This window comes from Lissotriton helveticus, chromosome 1_1, assembly GCF_964261635.1.
Source record: "Lissotriton helveticus chromosome 1_1, aLisHel1.1, whole genome shotgun sequence".
Lineage (NCBI taxonomy): Eukaryota > Metazoa > Chordata > Amphibia > Caudata > Salamandridae > Lissotriton > Lissotriton helveticus.
The window spans coordinates 2,087,078,082-2,087,091,605 of NC_136057.1; the positions used below are offsets into that span (position 1 = coordinate 2,087,078,082).

The 13,524-nt window shown below is 46.3% G+C and overlaps 1 protein-coding gene across 1 annotated transcript in view; it reads left to right on the forward strand.

Moving 5' to 3' along the window:
* Window positions 1-3,136: 3,136 nt before the first annotated feature.
* The window catches only part of LOC144766537 (atrial natriuretic peptide receptor 1-like), a 237,710-nt gene continuing 227,322 nt past the window's right edge, over window positions 3,137-13,524 (forward strand). Inside the window, exon 1 of the mRNA XM_078650354.1 lies at window positions 3,137-3,389. Coding sequence (XP_078506480.1) covers window positions 3,137-3,389 — 253 coding nt within the window. The remainder of the gene's footprint in view (window positions 3,390-13,524) is intronic.

Genomic DNA, 13,524 nt, shown 5'->3' on the forward strand with positions numbered 1-13,524 from the left:
GAGGAGGTTGAATGCTTGCAAAGAAGGCGGAAAGAAACTCAGGAGAAGGATGGGTGTCAGAGGAATAAAGTACAGAGTAGAAACGAGAGAATTCCTCCAAAATATCAGCATCTTTGTGTTGCAGGACCGAGTTAACATCAAAAACAGATTCAATATTCAATTTGTCATGTTTAACTTTCAGATAATTAGCAAGAACTTTCCCCGCCTTATTCTTCCCACCATAAAATTTCGAACTGGATTTCAATAAGTACAGTGATGCATCATCAGTGGACTGCTTGTTATAACTCATTTTTGCATTTACAAGGGCAGTTAAGCTTTCTTGAGTATGAGAAGTGTAAAAAGAATGTTCAAGGGCTTTGATCTGGGATAAAAGGGCAGTGGTGTGTTTACGAGCAAGTTTACGTTTTGTGGACACATGTCTGATAATAAAATCTCTGGCCGCAGCTTTGTAGGCGTCCCAAATAGTGTGGGCAGGCAAAGAGGGAGTATCATTAATGTCAAAAAATTCAGTAGTGAACTCAATAAAGGAGGCAGTAAATTTGGGATCAAGAAGAAGGGTATTATTAAAGCGCCATCTCTTAGGTCCGGTGGACGCGGGTAAAATATCAACATTAATGAGGACTGGAGCGTGATCAGAAAATACTATGGGGCCAATCTCAGCTTGGGAAAGGGATTGGGAAAGGTGATGAGAAAGAAAGATATAATCAATGCGGGATTGGGAATGATGGACCGGGGAATAAAATGTAAATTCTTTACTGGTCGGATTACATATGCGCCAAGCATCAACCAGTTTGTGCTGAGAAATGGCATGCGTGAAGAGTTTGTGGGATTTGTGAGGGACAAAGAAAGAGCTGGAATGTCTGTCCAAGAAGGGGTCCAATGGCATATTACAATCGCCCGCTAATATGAAATTATCAGCAATACAAGCACTGATACGAGAGGCAAATGCATTCCAAAAAATTGGATTACCGCCCGTAGGGGCATAAACATTGAGTAGGGAAATGGGGACATCTCTTGAGGAAAGTTTAACAAATAGCCATCTACCTTCAGGGTCGCATTCGGAATGCAATACAGAATGAGAAAAAGACTTACGAATTAATAGGGCAACACCATTTCTTTTACCATCACCCGGAGCAGAAAAGACTTTACCCACCCAACCTCTTTGGAGCTTGAGAGCCTCAGCATCAGATAAATGGGTTTCTTGCAAAAAGGCAATATCCACATTCAATTTAGCTAAGTGGGAGAGTATCTTTTGCCTTTTCATAGGAGAATGCAAGCCTTTAACGTTCCAAGAAATAATACGTACTGACATCAGGAATAAGGAAAAAGGAAAAGTGGAAATAGGGCATAGAAGAAAGCCTCACAAAGTGCGAAAAAGGAGAGACAGAAAACCAATGGAGGAGAATAGAGGAGCATGTCAAAGGAAGGAAAAACCAGAGAGGTAGAAGTCAAAGATAAAGAACAGTCAGAAAGCAAGAAGATAACAGTCCAAAAATAAGAAAATATCATAAAGCAAGAAGGGAGAAATAGGGAAGTCTTGAGAGAGTACAAGAGAAGAACCGGAATAACTGTGGAAGAAAGAGGAACAGTGCCAAGAAAAAAAGCAGAAGAAATAAAGGAATGAAAAACAAGTGGGAGAAAACTCTCATCAACAAAGGGAAAGGAGGAAAAGGAGTACAGTACAAAAAAAGAATCCACACAATAAGAACATGATGCAGTAAAATAGGGGGGAAATACTTACACAACATTTTGGAAGAGAGGAAGGGTCAACGACGGGACCAAATGGGAACAGGACGAAAGGAGAAAACGGGAGGTAGGTAAGACCAACCAACGAAGGGCGAACAGGTAAGGCAACGGGAAGTCCAATCGGAGAGAACAGGACGGAACGCTATGAACAATCTGTGGAAAAAAGGAGAACAATAAGGTAAAGTGCTAACAAGGGCCAAGGCACAGATCAATAACGAACTAACAGATAAGAAATCAAAGAACAAATAACAAGAAAGATATATGTATAGACTCAATGAGAGTCTCAGAACACGAAACTAAGCAACCATGGGTGTTCAATGATCACAATGAGTAGGGAAAATCAATGCGAATTGCAACAGAGTCAAGGTGGAAACGAAGATGATGAGGCAGAGAACTCCATGCCGGTAGGACCACATGAATTGAGAAAACTCCGGAGCCTTATAGGATCCTCATAGGAAGTAGTCTTGTTGTTATAGGTGACTTTGAAAAGACACGGATGAAAAAGGCCATATCGAGCTCCAATGGATCGTAGAGCAGGTCTCATGTCCAAGAAAGCTTTGCGGCGGTCAGCAGTAGCCTTGGCGTAATCTTGAGCAAAATATAAGGTGGTGCCTGTCCAGGTGATGCGAGGAAATGCTTTGGCAGCTAAGAGGACCTTCATCAAGTCCGTGTATTCAAGGAAGTACATTATTACCCCTCTCGGTTTAGTAGAAGGCGTCGGAGAAGATGGGAGTCGTCCAAGCCTGTGAGCACGTTGAATGTTGAGAGAAGTGTCGTCAGGCAAGTGCAATAGCTTGGGAATGAAGGATTGAAAGAAAGCAATAGGATCCTCCCCCTCGCTTCCTTCCTTCAGGCCGTAAAGACGTAGATTATTGCGCCTATTTCTATTTTCAAGATTTTCAACCTGTTTCTGAAGAGAGGATACCTGAGAGTCCATATGAGCGACTTTAGTCGTCGTGTCATGAAACGAGGAAACCTCCTTTTCCACATTGGAAACCCTGGTGTTCATGACGGACCAGTTATCAGTAAGCGTTTGCAGCTTTGCATTGGTGTCCTCCATAAAGGGTCTCAGAGCACGAATTTCCTCCAGGAGCAGTTCAATTGATATAGGCGAGGAGGAATCCGAGGAGGAGTTTGATGGAGAAGGGGGATTCTTTTTCAAGCGTTTTGGGAGTGAGTCAGGTTTGGGTGCCACCTGAGAAGAAGTTGCTGCCATATCAGCTGCCACAATGTCAGTGGATGGGCTTAAAGACGTGTCAAGGCTGGCCAGCGTCGTAAATAGCTTAGATTTTTAATAAAATTGCGCTTAGGAAGTGTGGCAGAGCGTTGCGCCATTGGAAGAGCAAAAAAAATGCGGCGTCAAGGATAGCCCAGAGTACAGCACCACAAAATGGCCGCTCAACTTGAAGAGGTAAACAAAATCAGAATAATAATAACTGGTCAGCACATAAAAACGAAAAGAGTCACCTTCGTGGAGAGAGGAGCGAGTCTAGCCTCATTGACAGGAAAACAGCATCAACGAGGAAGTCCTTATAAGCCAGTGGAGGTATTTGCTGTGAAGTGCGCAGCTGTGAGGAGCGCCGGCAAATATAAACAAAATGGCGGTCGCGACCCGGAGGAGCCGCGACTTAGAGGAGATGCCGGCAAGAAATGCAGCTCGTTACCGAAGAACCACAGAAATCAGCTGGGGCGGTGCCTGGGGAGCTCCGACATCAGGTAGAGTGTTCCATTGTTCAAAACAGGAGAGCGAACCGCCTGAAAGCTCCGACGTGGACGGAGCCGCTACCCGGCTGCTTCCATTCGCGTCGGGCGCTTAGCCACGCCCCCCGGAGAGACTTGTTCTTAATATAAGTTCTTTGGTGTCAGGGGCACTGCGCCTAGGAAAATTATGTACTACTGACAAAGCCTGTTTTTTTTTTTTTACAATACTTCTGGCAACCCTGCCTGATCCGTTGAGTTGATTGCAGTTGACAATGGCCCCTTGCAATTTTGTCTCATGTATTCAACAGTGGCGTAACACAGGCCGCCGCCATCCCCGCGGTGCGGGCGGGCCCCCGAGCTCGAGGGAGCCCACTCAACCCAGTATGCTGGCCGGAGAGCTCCTGATTGTGTCCGAAGGGGACCCCTCCATGTACCTTGCAAGGGGGCCCCCTCAAGTTTCGTTACGCCAGTGGTATTCACTAGCGCAATAGTAATGATATTAGTAGCTCTGGATGACTTTTATTGAACATAAGTAACTCTTATTACAGAAAAGATTGGAGACCCCATATGCAAATGTACTTCTTGTTTTCTGTCTGAATTTGTCATCAATAACTTAAAAGTCTACAACCTTACATAACCACCTATCATATATGGTTGGTTTGCTGTATACAGCCAATCTTGCAGGAATGTTATTGCTTTTCAAAAAATGTAAATACGAACTGAAACAACTATCATAGCCAGTACACAAACATTGCATGTCCGGATTGTTTAGTTCTGGGCACTGATTATGCATTACAGAACTGTGATTTCGACACTCAGATGCCATAGGTGCGTTAATCCACTGACCTGTTTTACCACCTACTACGTCTCCAGGGCACCCAAAGCTGTGAGCAGCTCACTTTGGTCATCACTTTGGTACTAACATCGCAAGCACAGTCAGCTTTGCTGTAGATGGAAATTAAACTCTATCCCCACACTACAAAAAACAGAATAACTAGAAGAGGGGAGGTTAGCCGGAGAGCAATCCTAGTCATGCAACAAGATTCAGAGCTTGTAAAGAGAGAGCGAAAGGATACCTACACGCACAAGATGGACAAAATGCCAGCCACAATACACTTGGTCATAAAAATTTGACCATTGCCTAAAAATCAAACATTCTCATTGGCTATCTAGATGCAAACTATATATTATGTTTCATCGAATTGTTATTGCCCTCTGTTCAGGGCGTTAACAGAGGTGAGCACAACCAAATTTACGATTCTGCAAGTGAAAAAACAGTGGGGAGCCATGTTTCCTAAGATTGACCTGATGCTGCTGTCATCTCCTGTACTCCTGCGTTGGCACACAATCTGTCTTGCGTGAGGCAAAGCCTCTCAAAATGGCGTAGAGTCAAGTGTTTGTGCTGGAAATCATACTTATAGTTCAAATTCCTATGGTTAAACAAACACAGAAGGATCCCTTGCATTGGAAGCATGCTGTGCACTACAGCGCATAAGGAATGTATAGATTGTTTTGAGAAATGAAGGCATTTCCTCAAGTTTATGCCTGATTTAAGTTTTGACGCAGTCAGGTGTGACTATCTTAGCAGATCGGGCTTTGTATCAAAATATATGATATGTGTGCTGATTCGCCCCACTAACATCCCCTAGACGCAAAGTGATGAAAAGAACGTCAAACTGGTTTTTACAGCCAAAACACCTATTTTACTGGAAAGAAAATACCATGCAAAACTATGCGTCAGTTGCATCACTTACTGTGTGTGCAAAGCCTCAGTGAATCTGAGCCCTACAATCGAATGCATTAATATGGATGGAACGTGTCACACTTAAAGGAGTTTTGCAATAACGCTGCTCTCTGTGGTGGCCATAAAATTCTCATACACTAATACATTTATATAGCTTAGAAGCTGGCCTTAATGAAGCTTCTAGGGGCTTGCAGTCTCGGCACTGGCTAAAGAAAAGTATGCAGAGCCGACTTTAGGATGAACAGAAATGCCAGTTGGCAAGTGAATTACTATAACAAATAAAATAGATTTTAGAAGTTCCTTTAATATGTTTACGTGCAAGAAAAATTAAAACATCATTCCCTGAAAATTTCGGGTTATATGACAATCAATAAAAGTTGCATCTGCGACAACTCTGTCTCAACATTATAATAGTCGCGGGCGTCTTTCCTGAGGCTAGGCATGTCTCAATTGTGAGACATTAGCACCATCTGCTGTTCACAATGACAAGCTACGAATGGTATAATATATTTATCAACAAAAAAAGATGGCTCCTTGTGAATAAATTCTTAATATCGATGCCCATACGCTCGAACGACTACAATATGCACAGCATCTAGTAAGGTGACAAAGAATATTAACGACAACATATTTTACTCACAGGAAATTCTCATGTATCATATTTTGGGTGTTTTACGCCTTCAAGAAGAGCGGTTTGAAAATTCCCGCTCCCAGACAGAGGTATATGGCATACATCACATGTATACAAGCAAGTACACACACACACACAGACACACACACACACACGCACGCACGCACACACACACACACATATATAACAGAATCTGAATTTTGTGCAGAAAAAGTCCTATGCACATTAATGTTTTGGTTATATATGTATTTATTTTCTTAAAATTCACCACCCTCGCACAAAACCTGCCCACGGACCCCACCAACCCAGACACTGCAGCCCGCAACCTCAGACAGTGGTTCGACGACTGTGCCAACACCCTCGCCCCACTCAAGAAACCCTCCAACAACCACGACAGCAAGAGAGCCACATGGTTCACTGATGAGCTGCAGACCTCCAAACTTGCCTGCCAGAAACTGGAGAAGATATGGCTCCACGAACGCACTTCGGACAACCACGCAGCCCACAAGGACGCCTCCCGCAGACATCACCACCTCATCAGATTAGCCAAGAGATCCTCCTTCAAAGACCGCCTGGATAACAACGCACACAACAGCAAAGAGCTCTTCAGCATTTAAAGGAACTCTCCAACCCCAGTGCCAACGACAACGACATACCGCCCTCACAAGAACTGTGCAACTCACTAGCCATCTTCTTCCACCGCAAGATCGCTGACATCCATGACAGCTTCAACACCATGACCGCCGCGACCACGCCAGACCCCAACTCCTCTGTGAACACCACCAGCGCCAACCGCCTGACCTCCTGGTCCAACGTCAACGACGACAAGACACGCAATGTCATGAACTCCATCCACTCAGGATCTCCGTCAGACCCGTGCCCACACCACGTATTCAACAAAGCAGACGCTGCCATCGCACCCCAACTACGGAAGGTCATCAACATCTCCTTCGAAACAGCGACAATTCCGGAAAGCTGGAAACATGCCGAAAGCAACACCCTCCTCAAGAAGCCCAAGGCGGACCCCAAGAACCTCAAGAACTTCCGGCCCATCTCCCTGCTCCCGTTCCCGGCGAAGTTCATCGAGACAATCGTCAATATGCAACTGGCAAGTCACCTGGAAGACAACAACATCTTGGACCCGTCCCAGTCCGGGTTCAGACGAAACCACAACACGGAGACAGCCCTCATCACCACCACAGACAACATCAGGCGCCAACTAGACAACGGCGAAACATCAGCGCTCATCCGCCTGGACCTGTCAGCCGCCTTTGACACGGTCTGCCATCGCACTCTAAAGACATGCCTCCTAAAAGCCGGAATCCAAGAGAAGGCCCTTGAATGGACCACGTCCTTCCTCTCTGGCAGAACCGAGTGTCCGCCTTCCGCCCTTCCGATCCGAGGCCACCGACATCATCTGCAGCGTCCCCCAGGGCTCATCCCTCAGCCCGATGCTGTTCAATGTCTACATGGCCCCCTCGCACAAGTGGCCCGCCAACACGACCTCAGCATCATCTCCTACGCCGACGACAGCCAGCTCATCCTCTCCCTCACCAAGGACCCGCACACCACCAAAACCAACCTCCACGAGGGAAGGAAGGCCGTTGCCTACTGGATGAGGAACAGCCGTCTGAAGCTGAACTCGGGCAAGATGGAGGTACTCATCCTCGGACCCCCCCCTCAGCCTGGGACGACTCCTGGTGGCTGACCACACTGGGAACAACACCGACACCCACCGACCATGCACGCAATCTAGGATTCATCCTCGACTCCTTCCTCTCCATGTCTAAACAGGTCATCACCGCCTCCTCCTGCTACAACACCCTCTGCATGCTCCGCAGGATCTACAAGTGTATCACGACCGAAACAAGAAGAACGGTGACACAGGCCCTTGTCAGCAGCAGACTGGACTACGGCAACGCACTCTACACAGGAATCCCAGCCAAACACCTACAATGACTACAACGCATCCAAAACGCCTCCACCTGACTGATCGTCAACGTCCCCCGCCGCAGCCACATCACCCCCCACCTGAGAGACCTACACGGGCTCCCCGTCAACAAGAGGATCACCTTCAAGCTCCTCACCCACGCACACAAAGCACTCCACAACGCAGGACCAGCCTACCTGAACAGCAGACTCAGCTTCTACACCCCGACTTGCCAGCTCCGCTCCACCAGCCTCGCCATCGCCGCTGTCCCCCGCATCCAACGAATAACCTCCGGCGGCAGATCCTTCTCCTACCTCGCCGCCAAGACCTGGAACACCCTCCCTACCCACCTATATTCAGACCCAAGATCTACTCGCCTTCAGAAGACTAGCAGGGTGGTGGCAGCTCTCTGTGTGGTTTGTTAGAGCTTGTGCAGATTGCGAGGGGATCCTCCTCTGCACGCTACTAATGCCCATTGTGAAACGCTTACTAACTGAAATCTTTTTTAACTTTTAAAGCGCACTTCTCATTTGATGCAATTGATTAACTAATTGTATGTTTTTAAAGTCCGCTTTTAACTTACCACCATTGTTGTAATACTATCACCCTTAGCCCCGTTCCATCGCGGCTCTGTGCCGTTTGTGTGGAGGGCAGGGTCAGCTCCATTGTGCCTCAGCGCTGGCTCACCAATCTGAATAGAGGTAGTGTCTCAGCTGGGGGCGGGGCTCAGGACATAAGTAGGAGCGCGATTGGGCAGCTCGACTGACTAGCAGGGTGGTGGCAGCTCTCTGTGTGGTTTGTTAGAGCTCGTGCAGATTGCGAGGGGATCCTCCTCTGCACGCTACTAATGCCCATTGTGAAACGCTTACTAACTGAAATCTTTTTTAACTTTTAAAGTGCACTTCTCATTTGATGCAATTGATTAACTAATTGTATGTTTTTAAAGTCCGCTTTTAACTTACCACTATTGTTGTAATACTATCACCCTTAGCCCCGTTCCATCGCGGCTCTGTGCCGTTGGTGTCGAGGGCAGGGTCAGCTCCATTGTGCCTCAGCGCTGGCTCACCAATCTGAATAGAGGTAGTGTCTCAGCTGGGGGCGGGGCTCAGGACATAAAATGGCCACCCGGAAGCGCAGCGGTAGTGCGCAGCGGGAGCGCCGTCTCCGCGCCGAAGCCGTGCCAAAGGGGTGCCAGTCTGCGCCAGTCCGCGCTGGGACTGTGCTGTGTGCCAGTCCCCCTGTTCACAACATTCCCCAACAAACACTGAAGGTAATTACCTAATCTAGATCACAGCTTCTGAGTATTGGAAACAGATTCTATGATAGGAAGTGTACCCATTTTGATTTTGGGTCACTGTATAATCTCTCTTACAACGCCTGTGCTAACTGCGCTTTTACGACCACATCACCCCTCTTCCAACACTCTTCTGCCTTACCTCCTGGAGACGATAGCACTAAACACATAAGTTGCGTACTTATAAACACACGCTCCCTCATAAAACACAGGAACGACGTCGCGGAATTAATAACTAGCCAAAATATTGACGTCACGTTTATTACCGAGACCTGGGCAGATCTCGCATCTGGCCCGGATTTTAACATCGCTACTCCAGATGGCTATTAAGTTACAAGACTAGACAGATCATCAGGGAAAAGAGGGGGGGGGCTAGCTATTATACACCGAGCTAAGCTAGCCATAAAAACTGAACCGCTCGATTACAATTGCGCGGAAGCCCTTGCCTTTACGATCTTTCTCTCTCCTACACAAACTTTTAAAGGAACTCTCCTCTATCGACCACCTACTTCACGCATGCTCTTCTTGAAATCACTTAATCATTTATTAGAACCAGTAGCCGCCAATCAGGACTACACCATACTGGGAGATTTTAACTTCCATTTGGAGAATGATAACGATAAGGACTCGCATATGCTGATCTCTGACTGTCTGGCCGCTGGCCTAGAACAGCAGGTTAATTCAGCTACCCATCAAGCAGGACACACTTTAGATGGTCTATTCACTAACAACGCCCACATTACTATTTCTACAGTGCTCCCACTCACTTGGACGGATCACTTAGCTGTCAAATTTTCAATTTCAGTTAAGTATCATAAGAACCCCTCTGCCAGCACATGCCCTCCGATCCTTTGTTGCGACTGGAAAAATATTGATGTCACTGCTCTACATGACATCCTGGAATCCACGACACCTGAAGATACACTCGACTCTCACGAAGCATACCAGAAATATCAACGCTGGCTACTTAAGGCATTAGACCACTTAGTACCAAATAAAAAAACGCAGCCAAATCGCACCAAACCTTCTGCGGCTTGGTTTTCGGAGTCACTAAGGCTCGAAAGACAACGCTGCAGAAACTTGGAGCGGCGCTGGCGCAGGAATTATGATAACATCGATAGAGAGACTTATAAGAATGCCTTGTTTAGCTACAGAAAGTTGATCACAGTTGAAAAATGCGCCTTCTATAGCACACAAATAGAACGTGCTCTCAACTCAAATAAACAACTGTATCAGGTGGTAAAAGACCTAGCTAATCCTCCTGCCCCCCCCCCCAATCGAACCGTCCCAAATATTCTGCAACAAGGTAGCGGACTTTTTCCAGGCCAAGGTTAGGGATATCTTCGACAACTTTACTAAAATAACGACCATCGATTCAGCCACTCCAGAGACTCCCCCTCGGTCACCAAAACCAAACTTTGAGGTTTTTCTGCCACCTCTGTCCATGGTGGAGCTTATAAATATTGTTAAATCAGGATCATCACTGGATCCATGCCCTCCACGCATCATCAAATCAGTACCCGACCTAATAGCCCCAGTACTCAGCAATATCTGTCATGCCATATTTCAGACAGGTGTGTATCCCCCTATCTGGAAAAAGGCAATTGTCACACCTCTTCTAGAAAAAAACGCACTAAACCCTTTAGAGCCTAAAAACTACCGTCCAATTGCCTCTCTCCCTTACCCTTCAAAAATAATTGAAAAGGTAATGAACCAACAGCTGTCGACCTTTATTGATCAGAACGATCTACTCGACAACACGCAGTTTGGGTTCAGGAAGGGCCATGGGACGGAGACTGCTCTGATAAAAGCGGCAGAGGAGGTCAGGATAATCATGGACAGGGGTGGTGCAGCTATCTTGACACTCTTGGATCTATCCGCGGCCTTCGACACGGTCGATCACTCCATCTTGATCGACCGTGTCGCCGCCTTTGGCATTCAGGGCAGGGCCAGAGCAACACTGGCATCCTTTTTGGCCAATAGAGTACAGTCCGTGAAGATGGGGAGTTTTCGCTCTCCTGACTTCACTCTCCCTTGTGGTGTCCCCCAGGGCTCCTCGCTAAGTCCGACACTTTTTAACATCTACGTGTCGGACTTGGCGAGGGTAATTAAGTCATTCGGTATGGGGTTAACATCATATGCCGATGACACACAGCTGGTCCTGGAGATACACAAAAATGGAGAAGCAGTGGCAGCGAATTTTCAGGAAGGCATGAAGGCCATCAGCACATGGATGAACCGGAATTGCTTAAAGTTAAATTCCGACAAGACGGAGGTAATGGTTTTTGGCGAACTAACTCCGTCTTGGTCTCCGGTCTGGTGGCCTTTGGAACTGGGAACTCCTCCACTGCCAGTAGCCAAGGTGAAAAACTTGGGCGTGCTTTTTGATAATAAGCTCACGTTCCTCAGCCATGCCAATGCTGTGGTCTCGGCCTCTTTTTTTACTCTAAGAATGGTGAAGAAACTGCTCCCTTTTCTTCCCCCAACTGCAGGTAAAACCCTAATGTCCTCCTTGGTGTTATCCAAGGTGGACTATTGCAATGGCCTACTACTTAATGCACAGGAGCAAGTTGTGAGCAAATTACAGCTTGTCCAAAATGCTGCTGCAAGGATTCTTATGGGGATACCGAAGCACGCTTCTATTTCTCCCACAATTCGTGAGCTCCACTGGCTACCTATAAGAAGCCGGATAAAGTTCAAAGCCATGTGCATTACTCACAAGGCCTTGAACAACAATGGACCTGATTTCTTTAAAAAAGCATTCAAAATGTATAAACCCAGTCGAACACTACGGTCATCTTCGGCCCAACAGCTCCAAATTCCATGCACAAAAAAGGTAACATGGGGAGATAGACGTTTTGTAGTGGCTATGGAACCAGATTCCTTCCCAGATTAAAGACCATTCTTCGCTACTCTCATTTCGGAAACATCTTAAGACATGGCTCTTTAATCAGTAAGATGTCACCGGAACCCTCGTAATCTGCAAAGTCTAGCGCCGAGACACCGTAAGGTATTTGTGCGCTCTAGAAATTTTAAAAATAAATAAATAAATAAGACTCCTCAAGACTTGGCTCTTCGAACAGTAGCGTCACTCCCTCCCCTCAGCGCCTTGAGACCCTCACGGGTAAGTACCACGCTTTACAAGTACTCTGATTGATTGATTGATTGAACCATGCACTTGAAAGCATGTGTTTAAGAAAGACTAAAATATTGTGCAACATTTTTTTTTTTTTTTTTTTTTTTAAATAGATCCTAAAAAGTCTGCAATCATTATTAACTGGCCAGATGTTGTTTACCAGTGCTGGAAAGATTAGCAATTTTTGTCAGAAATGTATGCATCAGCATGTTTCATGACAGAGTTGTTTTAGATTCCAGGGACTGTATTATAGTGCACTTCGGTATTACAGAAAGGACCACAGACGCTCATGTGGCCCTTTCTGTAACACAGATAGCGCTGGTGCACTTATAGCCCCAGTGCTTTCACCAAAGGGAGTTCCCTCATTTGCATGGGGGCATGGTCCCAAGCAAAATGAAGGAATCCCTTTGCCTCTTTGCCGTATTAAGGATACAAGCGCAGAGGCAAAGAAGCTGTCAGGAGCAGTACTGATAGTGCGCCACCTACAAGGTGGTGCATTGTCAGAGCGCCCCCTGATAGAGGCCCTCTTGAAGGGGCAAAGGGGATCCTATGGACCTCCCAGACATCTCCTTGCAGGTGGGTGCAGTCACTCACTGCACCTGCCTGCAAGGAGATCCCTAATCCCCTTAAAATTGCAGGCAAGTAGCTGTCTGCGCAGTGAAACACCGAGTGGATTTGAAGCAGCCAGTCCTTATTTTACTTAAATGTGCTGCCCAGGGCAGCGCAAGTTTGCGAGTTCGCGACTGCACTTGAGGCAGTGTATTTAATGTAATACGGCGTACTCATCAGCCAATTTCCCAGAGAAATGTGTGCTAAATTCAAGCAGTAATACCAATTTTAAGGTCAAGAAGTCAACACAAATAAATACCCAAACAAATGTAGGAATATATAGAAAACTATAGTGACGAAAAAGACAGCAAAATGTATAGAATCAGATAAAGAGAACTGGAGATATGATTTTTTTTAATTTTAAGGCAAAGCATCTCAATGAAGTAAAATGTCAATGTAAAATATCAGTTCAGTGCTGACCAGGACATGGTTGTGATTTCAGACAATCCACAATGGAGTGGAAGTCAGGGAAGTAAAACGGATTACACTGCTCGAAGAGTGTACCTTAGCCCTTCATCTACCTTTTGGAGCTCAAAGTCCTCCAGCCAGGCAAAGTCCAAGGCTGAAGCTAGCGACGTCCCTCAAAGTCAGATACATCATTGATGAGCTCCAGCTGAACCCGTTGGTTTTGCACCAAAAGTTCCAAGCAGTACAAAGTTGAATTTCATAGCCCCCAAGGTGGCTTCTTCTCAGGGGTATTGTTGCTGCCTCGCCCAGTCCAAGATTTTACTGA